Source organism: Abrus precatorius, unplaced genomic scaffold (genome assembly GCF_003935025.1).
Source record: "Abrus precatorius isolate BTA unplaced genomic scaffold, Abrus_2018 Scaffold11, whole genome shotgun sequence".
Lineage (NCBI taxonomy): Eukaryota > Viridiplantae > Streptophyta > Magnoliopsida > Fabales > Fabaceae > Abrus > Abrus precatorius.
In genome coordinates this window covers 30,253,056-30,272,559 of record NW_020874303.1, presented here as the reverse complement: position 1 = coordinate 30,272,559, position 19,504 = coordinate 30,253,056, and the positions used below count along the sequence as shown (strand labels likewise).

At 33.7% G+C, this 19,504-nt stretch overlaps 3 protein-coding genes across 3 annotated transcripts; 1 reads left to right on the top strand and 2 right to left on the bottom strand.

The window, feature by feature from the left end:
- Positions 1-673: 673 nt before the first annotated feature.
- LOC113856045 (probable F-box protein At4g22165) lies at positions 674-1,888 on the bottom strand. The gene has a single exon (XM_027487667.1). The coding sequence runs from the start codon at positions 1,886-1,888 to the stop codon at positions 674-676; it is 1,215 nt and encodes a 404-aa protein (XP_027343468.1).
- A 6,910-nt stretch (positions 1,889-8,798) lies between these two features.
- LOC113856044 (putative leucine-rich repeat receptor-like serine/threonine-protein kinase At2g24130) lies at positions 8,799-12,291 on the top strand. Its single transcript, XM_027487666.1, has 2 exons — positions 8,799-11,343; positions 11,812-12,291. The coding sequence occupies exons 1-2, from the start codon at positions 8,799-8,801 to the stop codon at positions 12,132-12,134; spliced, it is 2,868 nt and encodes a 955-aa protein (XP_027343467.1). The 3' UTR covers positions 12,135-12,291.
- A 2,545-nt stretch (positions 12,292-14,836) lies between these two features.
- LOC113854404 (shikimate O-hydroxycinnamoyltransferase-like) lies at positions 14,837-17,882 on the bottom strand. Its single transcript, XM_027485364.1, has 2 exons — positions 17,177-17,882; positions 14,837-16,130 (listed from the first exon to the last, which is right to left on the bottom strand). The coding sequence occupies exons 1-2, from the start codon at positions 17,582-17,584 to the stop codon at positions 15,237-15,239; spliced, it is 1,302 nt and encodes a 433-aa protein (XP_027341165.1). The 5' UTR covers positions 17,585-17,882; the 3' UTR covers positions 14,837-15,236.
- Between the last annotated feature and the right edge of the window lie 1,622 nt (positions 17,883-19,504).

Below are 19,504 nucleotides of genomic sequence, written 5' to 3'. Positions count from 1 at the left end.
GTATTTTAAGATTTTTGTTATTACGTCATATGTTTTTTTCAGTATATTATTGTTTTAATATTATTTTTATAATTTAAATATGTTTATCTCTTTTAGTTGGTCCCATTTAATGTAATAAAATAGTTAATATTTAACTTATAATTTTTTAAAACTATAAAATAATAATATAATATACTTTAAATTTTTATTTAAAATTTATTTGAATTTAAAAATAGTCATACAAATCAGGAAAAAAATCGCTAATATTACGTAACTAAAATGCAGATTAAACAAATTAAATTTGGATCCAAAGTCGATCAACAATCACATTTTTATAAACAAGATGAAGAGAAACAAACAATATGAGAAGAGAATATGACTACCAAGCTAAGTTATTTTGAATTTTTTTGTAAACAGTCCATTATCCAGGATTCAGGAAGCAAAGAGAAAAAAGAAAATGACAGACGATATGATTTAATAAGGAGAGAGAGAGAGAGAGAGGGAGATGAATGTTGATATCGGTATATATGAATAGGATTGAATTATTTATACTTCTAGCTGCTGCTTTTATTCAGAGACAATTTTGGGAATATACCAATCGGCTCAAGCATCATCCAAATTCAAACTAATGAACCTCTACACAAGCAAAAATGGAATACATCTTTTTACGTTGACAATTACTAAGCCTGCATGTTTACTCTAACATAGAAAAGATCCAAAAAACCCCAAGAAAGCTGGCACAAGCTTTAAACATGGTGGCCCTTTTTCTTTTGCTGGAGGATCCATGAGATTTGCAGTCACACGCAAATGGGAACCTGGGTAAGACCCAAATTGGAGAAATCATAGTGCTCTCAACAAGAGGCACTCTAAATCGCAAACATTTATCTTTAACAGAAAAAACTCCCAATTCAGATACCATACCGTTTGCAGAGTGACCAATGAAGTATATGCGATCGGCTTCTAACATTTGTGGACATTCTTTAAATGCAACAGATTCACAATTCAAATCACTCACAAACAAAGCTTGGTCTCCCAACCCGTTCACATTCACCACCTCACTGTTTTCTTGTACCTTGAAAACATCAAATCCAATGGTCGGGCCTTGAATCCTTGAACGCTCATAATACCTCTTCAGAACCAGAAGACTTTTGTTAGACTCCACCAAATACATGTCCACATGATCTGACAGAGCCACACTTGCACTTGGACATGTTATGCTACCCACTTTAAGGAGCACACGTGATTCTGATTCATCAACTCTGAACGTGTCGATCTTGATACCATCTTGGGTAATTGCATAAAGCTTGTCATTGTGAAATGTGAGATTACGATACTGGTCATCACCCGAATACCCTTTCCAATCTCTGTCGCCAATCTTGCACCACACCAAGTCCCCACAGAAAGTGGCGGCTGCAACAGTGACAGGATTTAAACTCTCACAGGTTGAAATTGCGAAAACCAAAGGGAAATCGCTAACAATGGGTTTGTCTCTCTTTGGCTTGAGAAAATCGGGCATTGTGGTCTGAGGAGGAAGTTCGATTCGAAACTTAGAGAAAAGATTGAGAATGAAGACTTTGACAGGGGATCGAATAACGAGCCAACCCTTGAAGGATCCCGCAATGAAGGAACCACCAGAGGGCTTGAAGGGTTTCAAAATCTTGTAGGTTTTGCGATGCGTGGAGCTGAAGATTTTAAACAGCGAAGAGGTGTCGTCGTTGGTAATAAGCCAGGGGGTATCTGGGACATGAAGCTTGGCTTTGTTAGAGGTTGAAGAATGCCACGCCTTGCACACTTTGCTAAACCCAACTTGATCTGGAATTGCCAACTGCTTGTAAAACATCTCTACTATATCTTTTGGCATTTGTGACCAGTCTCGCTTCTTCTTCATCGCTTTCCCCTCCATCTCCATCCTTATCGCAGGTATCAAGAACGGTGTTTTATCAAATCAGAATGAATAATCTTTTCCAAACCACTCCAGGTTTCTTTATTCAACTGTCATATTAAGACAAATTATATTTATATGAAAAAATAACTCTACAATTTGCCATATAGGCTCCCTCTTTTTCTTCAGAGGTACTGTTACGTGTAAGTATTGTTTAAAAAAATACTTAATTATTAATATATTATCTAACTAATAAATTATTCTATTGATTTGAAATACTTTTATGTTCTTATTTAACATTTCTTGAAGAATGCTAATTACCAATGTCCTTTTCAACCGCCTTAATTTGGGTAAATAAAGTGGTCTTGGGATTAAAGGACTTCTCAAATGAAAATCATTATATAATAATAACTTTTAAAATAAATAATAAGGATAATAACATCTTTAGATGGTAATTAATTATTTTAGCTTTTATGTTACTATATTAGGCTTTCCTGCTCCTCTTTCACTCTCTAATTTTTCTTTTTAAAAGGGTACTGTACCCAAAGAGTATTATTTACAAATTTTGTATCTGTGACAATGCGACACACATATCAATTAATTTTTTTAATTTAATATTTTAATTATCATCTGTCAAAAATAATATAGTTTTTATTACTAAAATTTTCATATATTTTTTTTGGTTTAAATTTTATGAAATTATTACTTCCACTAACTTATAAAATTATAAATTATTACATAAAAAAGTAAATTTGTTTTAACGATAATACAATTTTAAAATAAGTTACAAATAATACTTAACGAATATTACAAGAATGTATATATAAAGATAATACAATGTGTATATAGCGATTTAAACAGAATAAGTTTTCTTACAATTCATTCAAGATTAATGTAGTTTCAATTGATGTCAACTTTCTTTATACAACAAAAATAATCTACTTTTTTTTATTTTAAAATTGAATTGGAAAGTAAATTAATGTAACATGTATTTTAAAGGAATTTATTATTTGTAGAGCTGGCAAATAGTTGGGTTGATCCGTTTGAATCTAATAAATTTTTTAAAAAATAGATTTTAAATTTTATGCCTGAATTAACATTGAAATTTTCTTTGACTCGTCGAATCTTTTCTTTTAATTGAGTTCAAGTTGAGTTTGAGCCTTTAAATAAAAACAATATTTTTTTTTTCACTCGACCAACATCCAAAAATTTAAACTGACTTAATGTGAATCGAATAATCTATTTTGCAAACTGAATAATTAAGTTTTTTATATCCTTCTTCTTCATACTCTGTTAATTTAAATCTAATTAATTATCGGATGTAATTCAATCTATTATCACACTGATAATTAATTAGACAATTTAAGTACAGTTATTTTTAATGTTATTATTCAATTTATCAATTAATTTGTAAAATAAAGTTCACATTTAAAATTGTGGTAAGTTATTAAGGTGAAATTTTAATAGCATTAGTCAGCCAAAAAATTAGCCAAAAATTTAAGAAAATACATTTAACTTTTCTCCTAATTGATTTTCTGTTCTTCGATGGGAGGGTTTGAATCACACAGCAAAAGTACGTAGCATTATCAGCCGAGTTCCTAAATATTGGATCGGTGGAATATATCAACTTAATCAACTCCAATCATATTTGAATACACATGTACGTCCAAGCAAAAACACAACATAATTTACAGCAAGTTGTTCCTTCTTAAAGCATACAAAGTCTCATAATATCCCTAGTATAGGTTTATCTCAACCAAATTAAAGCGAAGAACTATAGGTTTTTGGGGCCAAACACACCCTGAAGTACACACTACACACATTAAAATATTCACACATATAGGGAAATGGATGTGCAATCATGCTGAAGCTGCATAAGGATTATTAGGAGGATATTTGTGGAACGAGAGAGGTTCAAAATTAGTTATGGGTCTAGGAGGAGATCTTCTTCCCGGCGAGGGCCCAGGAGAATAGCCAGGAGGTGGCGGTGGTGAACGTCGTGGGTGTCTTGGTGGCCTATAAGAGATTTTCCGAATCGGTACCCCTTCAGGAGGTGGTAGTGAAGCTACACAGCCAGCTCCTCCAATACCTGCTGTCATAAAACTATATACATAACAACGGCTTTTGCTCCAACTCTCTGCTAATAGTTAACCATTGTTGATACAAGTGACACGCCATATAAATTATGAAAAATTTTATAAGAGTTATTTTTCAAAGAAAATATTAACTTGAGATTATTACGAAATCAATAAATTATTGGTAAGTATAGGAAGTAGTGTATCAATGAGTAACTCAAGGGTGCAAAAACGCACACAATCACATGCAGAATCGTAGTTATTACCCGCGGGTGACAGTGTAAGCATGCATCTAGCTTCCGTGGGAGTAGAAGCAAACAGCAATGGCTGGAAAGCGAAGAGAGAAAGTAGGAGGAGGTGGAGAGTCTTCATATTGCCCTAACTCAGTAGATTGCAGAGATTAATGCCACGAGATTCCTCTGACGAATATTAACACTTATATATACATACATTGTGGCAAGCATGAATATATGGTTGTATGGAAGTAGGTGATGGGTCCAAATCACATACCCGGAAAAGAATCCATTCCCATTTGCTGCTTCTTTTAGCATCAGACAAAACTTTGAACCAAATTTGCTAGTCATTTGAAAAATCTAATCTTATCTCCTACTTATTAGGTTAGTTAGAAATACGAAATTATAAGGAGGTATTTGGTATATTCACATGTATAAATCTCTCCACATTCATCCAAGATGTCTGGACATACGTACTGAATTTATAATAAATATAATTTTTCTAATAAATTTTAATTATTAGTTTTATTAAAATTTGTAAAAATATGAATTAGACTAATTAAATTATATTGGTCCTACTCGATTGGAACAGAATTACTTTTAGTGGAAGATACAAAAAATTGTAAATGAAAGTCACAAAATCTTTTATCATTTTTAATGATTTCCAGCCAATAAAAAAAGTATTTTAAAAAATTTATTCCAAACAAGATGCTAACACACGTGCATGGTTATTACATTAATAATAACGAAAATGGTAACACATACATAACCTTTGTCGTCTTTTTTTCTATTTGGATTTCGATGATAAACATAAATTATGTAAAAAGAAGAACAAAAACATAGTTAATTTAAATATATGTAATCAATTAAGAAGCAGGTAGCAATGCAACAATTAATCACAAAGTCACCTATAACTCATACCTAAACCAATATATGTAAACAAACAAGTCACACCTCATCTATTTGGCTGTCTAAACCTTTCAGGCAATAAAAGGAATAGGAACATTTTATAAGACCTTTCTTAAAAGTGGTTGTGCCATTTTTAATCAACAGAATATTTCGATATATACGTCATTTAAGTGTCTGTTTATACTAAATTCTCGTTTGCTCTCATTCACCTCACTAAGATTTGCATATACTATCTCAATACAACTTACTTAAATATTCCCAATACAAGAACTATCCTATATGTATACAATAGTTGAAGTATACCTCCATATATTTTCTGATGACGCATCCAATTAAACGTTGGCGTGAATACTTTGATACCCTAATCAAATCATATCTTTCTCCATAGGCTGCATAATTTCAAAACCAAAACAAATAAAATAAAATATATTATCATCATAATTATTCTTAATATCATTCTTCAAGTTAAAAGACTAGTTATGTATCATTTAGGATGATGACATCAGAGTTTTGATTATTATTTTTATACTTGTTAAATAATAATTTTAATTCGCACCTGTGAAGTACGTAAATCTCCATATTTGTATTCATTAGTTGCAATTTTTTAATTGATTTTTAAAAAATTATGAACTAATAAAGCATAAATATTATTATAAAAATTAAAGATTATTTAAAAAATACAAAAATACAAATAATATTATTAAACTAAAGTCTAATAAAAATATTAAATTATATATGAGACTATAACAAATTTTTTATTTAAAATTTTAATTTTAATATATATACACGCTCTTATGAGATGCAAGTAAATATATTAGTGTCTATACCTGTACTTATATCCATCAAATTTTGTAAATACTTTTTCGTATTGGAACTCTATTAAGTAAGTATTTACTTTTTTGTTATGTGAATTTTTTACAAGTATTTAACTTTATTAGACCATTATCACCATATTAATTTTTTTAATAATAGCGACCCAAATTTTAACTTACAAATTATATAAACCTTGTTTTACTTTCAGTTTTTTTAACGTGTATCTAAAAGAATATAATAAATAATAAAAGTTTATTAAATTTTATATTTTTATTAAAAAAAACATATATAATTTTTTTTATCATGTTTCATTAAGCACCATTAACTTTGCCATTACTAACCCACGATTACTCGATTCCATATTTCTTCCATTCTTTAATATCTATTTAAGCAATTGTATGTCACTACGAAAGCACCATCCCTCCAAAATGGCATACAATATAATATATGTGGGTATGGATTGATAGAGAAGGTTCACATAACAACAAAACTTAGTTATAATTTTATAGATATTATTAATGCTATTTTTTTAATTAAACTTTACATTACTGTCATCTTTATTTCGATTGTTTAAATAATAATATCTATTAAGATAGAATATTAATTTTAATTATAAAAAAATACTAATAATACCTATCGACCTAAGGTATGTCCATGACATAATCCAGAATCTAAGATGGATTTTGTTTGGTGTAACATGGCTTTCCTTTCCTACTTATTTTATTTTCAACAACGAACTTGAATTAAAGCTTGTTTATTTTTTCATCATAACAAGAGAATTTTTGTTCTTTGACATAATTACCTTCAAATTTATCTTATGGTTTAAAGTTTTTATTTGTCCTTTAATTTTATAATAAAAATATATATTAAATAAAGATTATTATGGAAATTGATTTTGACATATATTTTAGTTATATTTAACAGTTTAAAATTGATTATATTAAAATTATTTTGACTCTATTCTAAAACAAATAGACCTTTAACCGCTACAAATAAAATCAATGTTGTTAAGAATTGATTTCAATAATGAAATATTTACTCAAACAAATTTATCATTTTTTAAATTATAACAATAGAACGAATCTTGTTATTTGATACAAATGATAGGTCATTAAGTTTAAGAAATTCAAATTCATCCGATGAGACTTCTACTTACAATACAAATTGAAAGTTATTCATATTGGCAGATAATAAATTCCTTTCATAACTTTTGATATAGTGAAAATACAAAAACTGTAAATGGAGTAAGTGCCTTTGATTTGTTTCAAATATCTTATTTGTTGTTTTTAATTTAATCTCTTCATGTTCTTGTTTTTGGAGGTCAAGAAAAGGGCCAAGGCCCAACAGAAAAAAAAAGTAGTTGAGTGTTTACACCAATTATTGTTCAGTAGTGTAAGATGTTTGGTTCATAATATAACGCTTTGATTGGCTTCTTTGATCAGACCCTCCTTAATTGCTTATGCAGTTTGATTTAGTGTCTAAAGAACGATATCTTCTGTAGTGCATAATAATGAGGAATTGGCGCATGTAAGAAATAATGTCAAAGCAAGTTTAAATGTGCAATTATCATTAGTGGACATCACACAATAGCAATACCCACAAATTACACTTCTCGTTTGTTGAATTTGCCCATCTCATTAATTAAATGTGAAACACAAAAGCTAATGCCCTTTTCGATCATCACTTTTATTTGAAGTCAATCGGTTTTTCCAAAGTATTTCTTATTTTCACCTCTTCAAAATAATATTTTTAAATTTTTACTTTTTATTAATACATTTGCGTTCAATTCTCATTTTAATTTTTATTTTTAATAGAATTTATTCAATATTAAAAATATATTACTTGTATTATCTATAATGCTTTACTGCCAAAGATGGAGGGCCATATCATCCATCCAATTGTTCCTTGGCCACCAAAGAGTTCCTCTGGTTAAGTCATATGGCACACTAATTAGAGTGTGTGAACCACCACAGATTTTTGTTCTTTCTGCGAATACCACTTTTACCATTCTCCATTGATGCTTAAAATTCATTCACACTGAGACCCACTAATTGTCCTGAAATCTTAAACTTGTCAAATAATTTCACTTCCATACGTGGGTGCGTGACGTTTGTGACAATCGCATAATGCTTCCCTAAAATATCTCAGCTATTTCTTTTGTGGGTGCTGCGCAGCCATTCTTATTCCTATAATTTAAAGAAAAATGTTAAATTCTTATTTCATCTTACAAATCCTTTTACTCGTGTAGAAATACATGTGCTGCAATATATTAATAAAATTCTATTTTTTAAATTTTTTCTTTTTAGAAGACTTGTATTATTTAATAAAAAATATTTATCACCTTAAAAATAAAAATTGTAATAAATGTTATAAATTATTATTTTTTGATATTTAAATTCAGTTCTAAGAATTAAAGTTAACAAAATTGATATTGATTTTAGTAGAAAGAACTTTTCCTCTTTTTAAAAAATATGTATTATTTTTGTATAAGTAGAAGGATTTGTAGTCTCATACAGCTTAACTGTTGAAGATTAAGACTTGCCTAATTTAAAATGTCAACTGAAGCTGTGTGTGTGAGTGCGCCACTGTTGATTGAGTGCAGCACACTATTGCAAGCTGCATAGGAAATTTGATGAGCAAATGGTTGAGATTATGTCCCATTACCAATCTCCAGCCACCAATTGATCCTTCTGTCTCCTCCCAAATGGACATTCAATTGAGTTGAGAATCTACTCACACTTAAACCAATGCACCTATTGAAAGTTTTCCATAATGAAAGCATTCCCACCTTTGACTCATACCACAAACCGCAATGTCAAAACACCTTGCTCTTCTCATTCTCAACGCCCCAAATGGGTGGAAGATCTTTTAGCTAACAAGTGTTTACATTGCAGCCAATAATACAGCATGGTTTTCTTAGAAATGTTCTTCTTCCTTTTACTTGCAACATTTGGTTACTCGATCTCCCTTCCAAGGCACCACCATCCTCACCCTTCTCATTCTTTACTCACGGATAAAGCTGCTCTTTTGGAATTCAAAAAAACAATCATATCAGACCCTCATTCCTCACTTGCTAACTGGGACGAAGCTGTTCATGTGTGCAACTTCACTGGTGTTGAATGTGACAAATTCCATCACCGTGTTATAGGACTAATCTTGTACGATAAAGGTCTAGTAGGGCTCCTTTCACCTGTTCTTTCCAATCTTACTGGATTGCACACCCTTGAGATTGTTCACAGTCTCTTATTTGGCATTATTCCGCCTGAATTTTCCTCACTCAGACGCATTCATAGTATCATTCTTGAGGGGAACAATCTGCATGGTCCAATACCACAGTCATTTTCCCAGCTTTCCAAGCTTTACATTCTAGTTATTAAAGAAAATAACATAACAGGTTCACTTCCTCCATCTCTCTTTTCCAATTGCACTCAACTAGACGTTGTGGACTTCTCCAGCAACTCCCTAAGTGGTCAAATCCCACAAGAGATTGGAAACTGCCCAGGCTTGTGGAGTCTCAGTTTGTACAGTAATCAATTTACTGGACACCTTCCTCTCTCTTTGAAGAATCTATCACTTCAAAATTTAGATGTGGAGTACAATTATCTATCTGGTGAATTGCCTACGAAGTTTGTAAGCAGTTGGCCAAATCTCCTTTACCTTCATTTATCATACAACAATATGGTAAGTCATGATAGCAACACCAATCTTGATCCATTTTTCACGGCACTTAAAAACAACAGTGCTCTAGAGGAGCTTGAATTGGCAGGAATGGGCCTTGGGGGAAGGTTCTCCAACACTGTTGCCACCCAACTCACTAGTCTAAAATATCTACTCATGCAGGAAAACCAAATTTTTGGATCAATTCCTCACAGCTTAGCAAACCTTTCAAGGCTTTTGATCCTGAATTTAACATCCAATCTTCTAAATGGAACCCTGTCCTCTGAGATCTGCAGATTACCAAACTTGGAACAGCTTTTCTTATCACATAACCTTTTCAAAACTTCAATTCCAGAAGCATTAGGCAAGTGTCTTAATCTGGGTCTACTTGATCTCTCACACAATCAATTTTCAGGTAGGATTCCAGAAAGTTTGGGAAATTTGGTTCGACTGAATTATTTGTTTCTCAACAATAACCTTCTCTCAGGAACAATACCTCCTACATTGGGACGGTGTACTAATCTGTACAAGCTTGACTTGTCCTATAATAGATTAACAGGAAGCATCCCACTAGAACTCACAGGCTTGCATGAGATCAGAATTTTCATAAATGTCTCTCATAACCATCTTGAAGGTCCCCTGCCAATTGAGCTCAGCAAATTGGAAAAGGTTCAGGAAATGGATCTGTCATCTAATTACCTCACTGGAAGTATCTTCCCACAGATAGCAGGATGCATTGCTGTTTCAATGATAAATTTTTCAAACAATTTTCTTCAAGGTGAGCTCCTACAGTCCCTAGGTGATCTCAAGAACCTCGTATCTTTTGATGTTTCAATAAATCAATTATCTGGAAGGATACCTGCAACACTTGGTAAAATTGACACACTCACTTTTCTCAATTTATCATTTAACAACCTGGAAGGAAAGGTTCCATCTGGTGGTATCTTTAATTCAGTGTCATATTTGTCATTCTTAGGAAATCCACAACTTTGTGGGACAATTCCAGGCATATCATTGTGCTCTCAAAGGAGAAGATGGTTACACACTCGTTTGTCCTTGATTATATTTATTTTGGTCATCTTCATATCAACATTCTTGTCAATAATTTGCTGTGTAGTTGGATGCAAGCGTCTTAAACTAATCATCTCCTCTCGAAGGACAGAGGCATACAAAAGAGCAGCTAGACCTGAACTGATAAGTAACTTCCCAAGAATCACATATAAGGAACTCTCAGATGCCACCGAAGGATTTGACAATCAGAGACTTATTGGATCAGGTAGTTATGGACGTGTCTATAGGGGAGTTCTTATGGACGGGACACCAATAGCAATCAAGGTGTTGCATTTGCAATCTGGAAATTCTACCAAGAGTTTTAACAGAGAATGCCAAGTTTTGAAGAGAATTAGACACAGAAATCTGATAAGAATTATCACAGCATGTAGCCTACCTGATTTTAAGGCTCTTGTTCTACCTTACATGGCCAATGGGAGCTTGGAGAGCTGCCTCTATCCTTCTTGTGGATCATCAGACTTGAGTATTATCCAGAGGGTGAATATTTGCAGTGATATAGCCGAAGGGATGGCCTATTTGCATCATCATTCTCCAGTCAGAGTCATACACTGTGATCTCAAACCAAGCAATGTTCTCCTCAATGATGACATGACCGCTCTAGTTTCTGATTTTGGGATTTCGAGGCTAACTATGAGTGTTGGGGGAGGAAATGGTGGGGCCATTGATAACATGGGGAACTCTACTGTAAACTTGTTGTGTGGATCCATTGGATACATTGCACCAGGTAATGTTTTAGATATTGCCTCCACAGTCTTTATCATGCAAAATTACTCAAAAATGGAAACTGTTTGGAGGAACTTAAAAACCAAGCTCGCTTAAACTACCAGGGACCAAGTAATTTATTTAGTTCTTATCAAACTAGTACAACTCCCATACAAGCCAATTCTATCACAATTTGACACCAGCGAAATAAAAAAAAGTGTGTTACATAACTTGTTGATAACTGCATTATCTCATTCATACATATACCAGCAAGATAATACTCTCGTTTATCATGTGTTTGCTGGAAATATTTAAGTAGGTTTCACTAATTTTGGAAAACTTCAATTTTAGTTCAAATAAGAATTCATCAGTACTTGTTCCGTACTTTTTCATGCAGAATATGGATTTGGATCAAATACATCTACCAAAGGAGATGTATATAGCTTTGGCATTCTAGTTCTTGAGATGGTGACTAGAAGAAGACCAACAGATGATATGTTTGTTGGTGGGTTAAGTCTGCACAGATGGATAAAGAGTCACTTTCATGGAAGGGTAGAAAAAGTGGTAGATCCTGCTTTGGTGACAGCTTCAAGAGATCAATCCCAAGAGGTTAAAAAGATGTGGGAAGTTGCTATTGCGGAGTTAATTGAGTTGGGAATTCTTTGCACACAGGAATCACCTTCGACAAGACCAACCATGCTTGATGCAGCAGATGATTTAGATCGTCTCAAGAGATACCTTAATGGGGACACAACTGGAACTTTTGCCTCATCTCTTGGAATTTCATCTTCCACTATAGGTGATGATTATTGATTAACGGTTTTCTCTTCTTTCAGCCGATAATGGGCAGTGCCCACTTGTCTTGTATACCTATACTTTGCCCAATGGTAGATCCAACCTATAACCACAGAAGCATAACTTGAAATTTTATATAATATATGATTAGATAACAAGAACTTCCCAGTTCCTATTTATAGACATCTAAACTGCATAGCACGACATGTCTTCTGTTATAAACCTGTAATAAAACACTAAATTACCACATCATAATAATCCGAGTTGGGTTGGGATTATCTTTTAACAACATAAGATAAATAGAACAACGGATGTTCTAATCTCTAAACAATGCATTTTCTAGTTGTGCAGCCTAAGACATTACCGCTTAATAAAATTATGGGGAAACATTTGCTTCTCAATAAACGACACTTAGCAATCAGACAGATGATAAAACATTAACACTGTAATACATACTGAACAAATCTAAACCAAAGCACAAATCTAACCAAAGCCTTCAAGTTTTTTCCATATGATATCAAAGGGAAATACAGAAACAAAGCATTAACCTGGGGTATTTATATTTGGAATTGTAAATGTCATCTCATATTATCAACACACTCGAATTCATCATTTCGCATCCATTATTGGTGTTGCTAATGCTTGCTTGATTCAACCTGACGATTTTTTCTTTTTTTTGGCTCTAGTCTTTTCAACTCATTTCCAATATTGATATCTCTCTCTAGAACGACAAAGAAGCAAAGTTGAAGCGCATAATAGTAAGAATGTTTGTATTGGTTTGCTGATGAATATATGGCTTAGGGAAAGTTCACAATAATATTAGCCAACTGTCACATCATGCCAGCCAAGTCAGTATCATTAGAGACAAGAAAAATGTGAAGTGATAATCATGTAGAAGCAATCACTACTCACTAGTGGATGTGGATTTTATAAGATGCCGGAATTATGCTACAAACATATACACATGTTGCTGTATTATCAACCTCCATCATGATTAATGCAATCGCCCCCACTAAAGCAATCATGCTCCTGTTGCTGAAGTTGCTTTGAACATGATAAGACACGTCACCTTTTCAAAGAGTATTTTAGATTTGAAATGTTATGAGTATTTTACTGCTATAACAGTTTGGAATGTTTAATATTTACTGACGGTCATTAATGTTAATACCTTTATCAGAAAAAAGAAGAAGTAAAAAACCGATTTTTGTGACATGGATTACTTAGAAAACTTAAGGTGAAAAGAAAATGTTTTGTAAACATTGAAACGAAATTATTAAAATTATTTTCATTGATTTTGGAGAAAAATTATTTGCATACAGTATTATAGACAATATTAATTTTTTTAATGTTAAAAAAATCTGCACATGAAATACACTTTTCATGTGCTTTCCACTTACTAATTTGGGACTTCGCAGATACAGGCTTATTATGCATCTCATATAAAGGGAGAGAGCTCTCAGCTCTGGAGAACTTCGCTTCTCCTCAAAACAATCCCATAACAAACATATGTATAAATTTATTTTACATGTAACAAATTATATTACGATCTTCATTTTTAATTGATATAAGTATAAATTAATTCTTATTTGTTAAACTTTTTAGAGAATCTTATTTTAAAAGAAGTTTTTTTTTTCCTGCGTATACATAAACATTATCCATATATAGTCGCTCTCTAAGAAGAAGAAACGAATCCAATGGCCATCCTTTGCTCGCGTGTGATGTTGCTTTCTTTTAATTTTTTTAATGAGGTGTCTGCATATGCTATTGTGCTTTCTTTAAAACTACTTCAACTTAAGAGGAAAGAATCCAAAAACAGAACTATTCCCCAAATCTTTCTCCGTCGGTTAAAGCAAAATAGACGATGGGGAGAACATTTCTTACATGGGTCCTATTTGTTTCATGTATTCAAGCCATTTCAAGTTCAGATTTTCCCAGAAAATGCAGTTCAGAACAGACAGTTGGGGGCTCCTCGAAGAGCAATAATGTGCAAATACGCGAACCCATGGGTAAGAATTCTTTAATTTTTCAAACAAGAACATCATAATGTTTCGTTAAATTGTGGTCCTATTATATTCAACTGTAGAGAAATACAGAATCACAAAGGAGACACTATTGTTGGAGACAAGAGTTGAGGACAAGTACGATTTATCTTATGACTCAAAAATACGGAGAGGAAAAGGAGCTTACGGGGGAGCAAATGTTAATCACCACCCAAGCCACAACTCTGCAGCATCAATATTACCCCGAATCTCAGATGTATCTGTAAGCCTCGTTTTAATGGGGAGTGTTTCCTTCTACTTAACTACTTGTGCTAAGATGTTCTAGTACTCTAAATTTACTCTGATATTGTAAAACACAATAACGATTATGATTATGATGCATTTTAAATGAATTATTATATAAACATCGTTACTTATTCACTCCATAAGATCAACTTTGTTATAGTATAATATTGGTTTTGTTAAATCCCCTTGTCAGGAATTTCGTATGAAGGTGATTAATGGATCTTAAAATTTTGCCAATCAAACGTTTCCACCACACATTAGAGAGGCAAATCATTGATAAAGTTATTTAAAGAGCTGTATCAGTTAAAGCTTTCCACAGCAAACTCTGTGTTGCAAATTATTATTATAGCCAAAATGAATGTTGAAGATAAGCAATCATGTTAGGAGAATAGGACGGGAGCATGTTGATGATAGAACAAAGAAAATTCTATATAGGGTTTCAAATTTTATAATATCATTATTCATTATTCATGACAATATAGAGAAAAAAACACCAAGCATCCTCAAAGCAGTCAAATATGGGATGTTGGAAGGGAGACAGCTTGCGCTGACTCACAAATCTCGTCCAAATGTGAGATGAAATTCATAATACATTTGTTTCAAATGTCCATTTAAGTATACAGATTATAATACTTAGTCAAGGACTCAAGGCATGGACTATCATCAGAATTGTATAACCGGAAACAAGTCCCTAATTTACATATTTATCGGCTCATGAAAAAGGTGTCTTAAAGAAACACTAGAGAAAACACCACCTTAGAATCACTGTGGCATTCCAAAAGGCAGCTAGCCATGATCATAAACGGGCGAGAAGTTCCTAGGCATATTCAACCCCTCAAATGTCATAAAACAATTCTTGAAATACTTTCATCTGCTCTGGCGGCAAAGCGATTGCCACTGATAAGCTCCCATCATTTGTTGAGCTTGGAATAATGAAAGATAGCCCCTCGTATGCAATCCCACCAGGTCCCATGAATATGGGTCTTCCCCAACCAAAGTCAGCATCATGGATTGGGAGCCTTACCCAGCTAGTGATACCAAGGTTTGGACACCTAAAAGTATGTGCTCCGCGAACAAGAGCTTTTAGATCAGGCTGTAGCTCTAGATAGTCAAGAGCCGATCTCAAATATTCATTGTCCATTCGCAACAATGCATTGTGGATTCTGCTTGCAGCATACCATGTTGGTTTTGACATGAGATCACCTGCCACTGCTATTGGTGTGGTTGTAAAGATCACGTTGCCAAAGTAACCTGGGGGGAGGGGAGGTTGCAGCCTTGATCTTCCATCAGTTGCAATGTACAATTTGGTTTCTTGGTCATCAGGAAGTGCTCTTGCCTTGCATACACTTCTCCATACATGACCAGCTAACATCTCGTAAGAGCTATAGGCGACTGTGTTTCCATCTTCTCTGGACTTTCCCTTAATGATGTTGAGTTGGTCACGAGTCAACTGGAAAATAGAGACAGCCACACTCTCAGAGCCTGGTTTTGGAGGTTGCATGGGAGTCTTCATGGCTGGTGGGGGCTTGTATTCAATGTGTTCAAAGACAGGCTGAGGTGGATCCCGGGCACGGAGTAGTGTCCTGTCAATGAATGGTGGGATGGAAATATCCAAGCCACGCGCCACATCTGACCATGCATTGATAAAGTGAAGACCAGATGCTCCATCTGCTACATGGTGTTGCATACCAACACCTAATGAGGCCCCTCCACATTTGAAATATGTTACCTGTAATTAGTTATAAGTTCAGAAATCGATGAGTGAGTTGGTTCCTAATCAATTTTTAAACCATTACTTATAACTTTGCATTTTATTCACTTCAAAGATATAACAGTATTCATAAAATTATTGAGGGCGGTCGTTCAGCTGCAAACTGCTACTTTCAAACCGAAAAAATTAATTACTACGACTAATATTAGTGGTTGAACGTTCTCAATTAATGAATCATATTCAAACTCTTCTAAAGAAACAGCGCAATTAAAGAAAGTGAACTCGTCCCCGACATCCTGTTTCACATGTGCCTCCCTATGTGTTAAGGGTGATTTAATTGTTATGTTTATTGTGCTTTAAACAATCACACGCACACACAATAAACGTGTGTACACATATACAAAAATAAATAATATTTTTATCTTCTACTTTTTAATAAGTATATCAATTTTTTAATATATATTAAAAAACACACAATAAAATAATGATAAAATTTTATTATAAATTTCATTATTTAATGATAATATATTAAATTTTGTGGACAGCAAAGTTATTAGCACTTCAACTCGAAATTACACGGTAAATTAAATAAATTTTGTCAGTTGATTTGTGTGTTTAGTAATAAAATATAATGTAATATACTTATAATATTGATGTTATAATTTTTTATAAAAAGATATTGTTTATTAATTTTTTGATGCGTAGTGTTATAAAAGTTTTATAAATTGTTATATTAATACTGCTTTTGTTTCTAAAGATTAGGCAGTGGCAGATCAAATAGTCCCGTCTGTGCCCATTAACCATAAAGCTAAAATTAGTTTTTTGTTCTTAAATTGTGGAACGATTCTACAATATAAAATAGAGAGGAGAATTTTGTTTTTTCCTCCTTTTAATACTTTAATCATTACGTATGTTTTATGTGCCATGAAACTCTTTATTTATGTTTTAAACATTAACTTAACGTCATTAGCTTGAAATTTTAAATAATAAAACTCTGCCCAAACGTGCGTCTAAAACAAAAAGGCGAAATGAACAGCTGAACCAACAGAGGAAAGAAAACGCACCTGCAACACCAACAGCGGATACGTTTCGATGCCGGCAGAATAATCAACAGCGGGGATAAGCTGGCGGAGCTGAAGTGTGGGAGCGAAGTCGCCGAAGTCATCGATGGCGGCGGTGGTATCGGCCTCGACGAAGAGCACACCCTGACCATCGCAAAAGATCTCGACACGGCCATCGTCGTCACGGCGGAGACGGGCGGCCATTGGGTAGAAAGGGACGAGGGCCTTGCTGAGAGCGTCCTTCAGAATTTTAGCGTCGAAGAAATTGGAGGCACCGTTTGGCCTGTAGAAGTAGACGCTGGGCGTGTGGAAATTCGGCACCACCAAGTCGACGTTAGAGTTCCACAACGCCCTCCGCGGCGTCTCCTCCGCCGGACGCACCATGGTGGAAACCTTGACGTTGATGATCATCTCTGCTCCGACCACCGCCACTACACACAATTAATAGTATATACATGTATGTACTATAACCTAAATAACATGAACAGATACGGATGACATACGTAACAATGGTATTTAATTTAATTTATTTCACGCAGAATAATTAATTAGGAATTTGAAACCGAAATTGACGAAGTGAGGCAAGAAATTAAGAAGAAAGCTGAAACTGAGAAGAGAAGATTACCGAAAAACTTGGATTGTGAAATGAGTTGAGATGTTAACAGCTTTGAAAGGATTGGGATTTGGTGGGAGGGAAGGCCTAGTGACTAGTGAGGAATGAGTGCAGTGATTTATTTATCCTCTTCTCATGCTTTTTGGAAACTTGAAGAAGAGGTTGGGCCCACTCACCAACTCCCTCCAACTATCCCACCCAATGGGCACTTAATTGGGACTCTGTTTTCTTGTTTAATCAATCAATTTCAAAGAAGAGAGGGTTATATATGGCAATTGGCATGGTGCGGATGTGGTGTATGATTGAATCATCACCGTTCACCTTTCACCGTTCACCGTTCACCCTTCACCCTTCACCCTTCACCCTTCACCCTTCAGAGTTGGTGATAATTATCTTGGAAACAAAGGCATAGAGTTGGGTGGGTCCCACGCTATGTTGTGACAGAGTTGGTGACCGGCGCGTGATAGACGTCAGCCGGTCGCCACCAGTGACGCCGATTAATTATTACATTCATTAATTCTTTTTAAAAAAATTAGGTTTCACCCTTGAGAGACATTGAAAATGAAAATAACTTGAATGATTTTGATTTGAATACGTAAAGTGAGTACTGAGTAGTAAGAGTAAAAAGAGATTGAGGCAGTGGGCAGTGGCATGGGCACCGAATATATGGTTCAAATGGATAATAAGAGTGGACGACTTATCATGCATTAAATGTATCGTAGCCACTTCTGGTGTTGAATATGTCAAATTTCGTCAACCATTTATCATTATCATTTATCTTTCCCGTCAATCTACAACCCCCCCCCCAACAACTATATATAATTTTATTACTAAGAAATTAATTAATATCTATTCTATTTTGTAATATATCCTTTGTAATTTTTATTGCACATAAAAGGAATTCACTTAAAGATAATTTAATTTTGTTATTAACATTAAATTATATTAGTTGATGGTTTAAATTTTATGCTCAATCATGAAAACTTATTTTAAGTAAATTTTTCTCTTTTATTTTTCAAGTTGTATACAACTTTTGATATTTTAAACGTTTATATGTCAACTTATATTTAAAATAGTATTAAACATCATAAAACTTAATATTTTTAAACTTTGAGCTAGTCCATTTAAGCAATTCAAGGAGCTGTTTGGTTTTGACCCTAGAAGAAGCCCATGGTCTTTCTGAGGTTTGGGCTTCAATTCTGGGCTCGTTTAAATGGGTCAAGCTGAATAATCAGAGAAAGGGCTTGGACAAAACAATATGTTTTATTCAGGCAGCAAGTCCATTTTAACCCAAAACATTTCAAATTATGGCCATTGGTGGTGATATAATTGCTATTCACAGTATTTAGTCTTGGAATTACTGTTATCAGCTTTACAAGCTAATTTTGCTATTACATTATCAATTTAAGCACATTTATTTCATGACATAAATCCGTTACGGAGCTTTTGTGAATTGACTTTGAACATTTCCAACCCAATCTATCTTCATTTTTACATTTGTTATATCACTTAGAATTAGAATGTTAACCTTGAACGTGTGAAAGTCAACACGTGTTAGGTGCCACTTCCCTCATATGACTCTTCATCCCAAAATGTAACATTCCACGTCCTATTTGACCCAAAGGATAAGAACGGTGAGTCCACGTCAGCCCCCAATTAAATATTATCCTTTTGCAATTACATTGTTATAAATACTTTTTTCCCCTTCTCCCCTTCCA

What these genes read in the sequence shown, in the direction of transcription:
- LOC113854404 (XM_027485364.1), bottom strand. Translation starts at nt 17,584, where the DNA reads ATGATCATCAACGTCAAGGTTTCCACCATGGTGCGTCCGGCGGAGGAG. An exon ending in ATCCGCTGTTGGTGTTGCAG is followed by an intron (nt 16,131 to 17,176) that starts GTGCGTTTTCTT and finishes AACTAATTACAG; the next exon opens with GTAACATATTTCAAATGTGG.
- LOC113856044 (XM_027487666.1), top strand. Translation starts at nt 8,799, where the DNA reads ATGGTTTTCTTAGAAATGTTCTTCTTCCTTTTACTTGCAACATTTGGT. An exon ending in CATTGGATACATTGCACCAG is followed by an intron (nt 11,344 to 11,811) that starts GTAATGTTTTAG and finishes GAAGACCAACAG; the next exon opens with ATGATATGTTTGTTGGTGGG.
- LOC113856045 (XM_027487667.1), bottom strand. Translation starts at nt 1,888, where the DNA reads ATGGAGATGGAGGGGAAAGCGATGAAGAAGAAGCGAGACTGGTCACAA.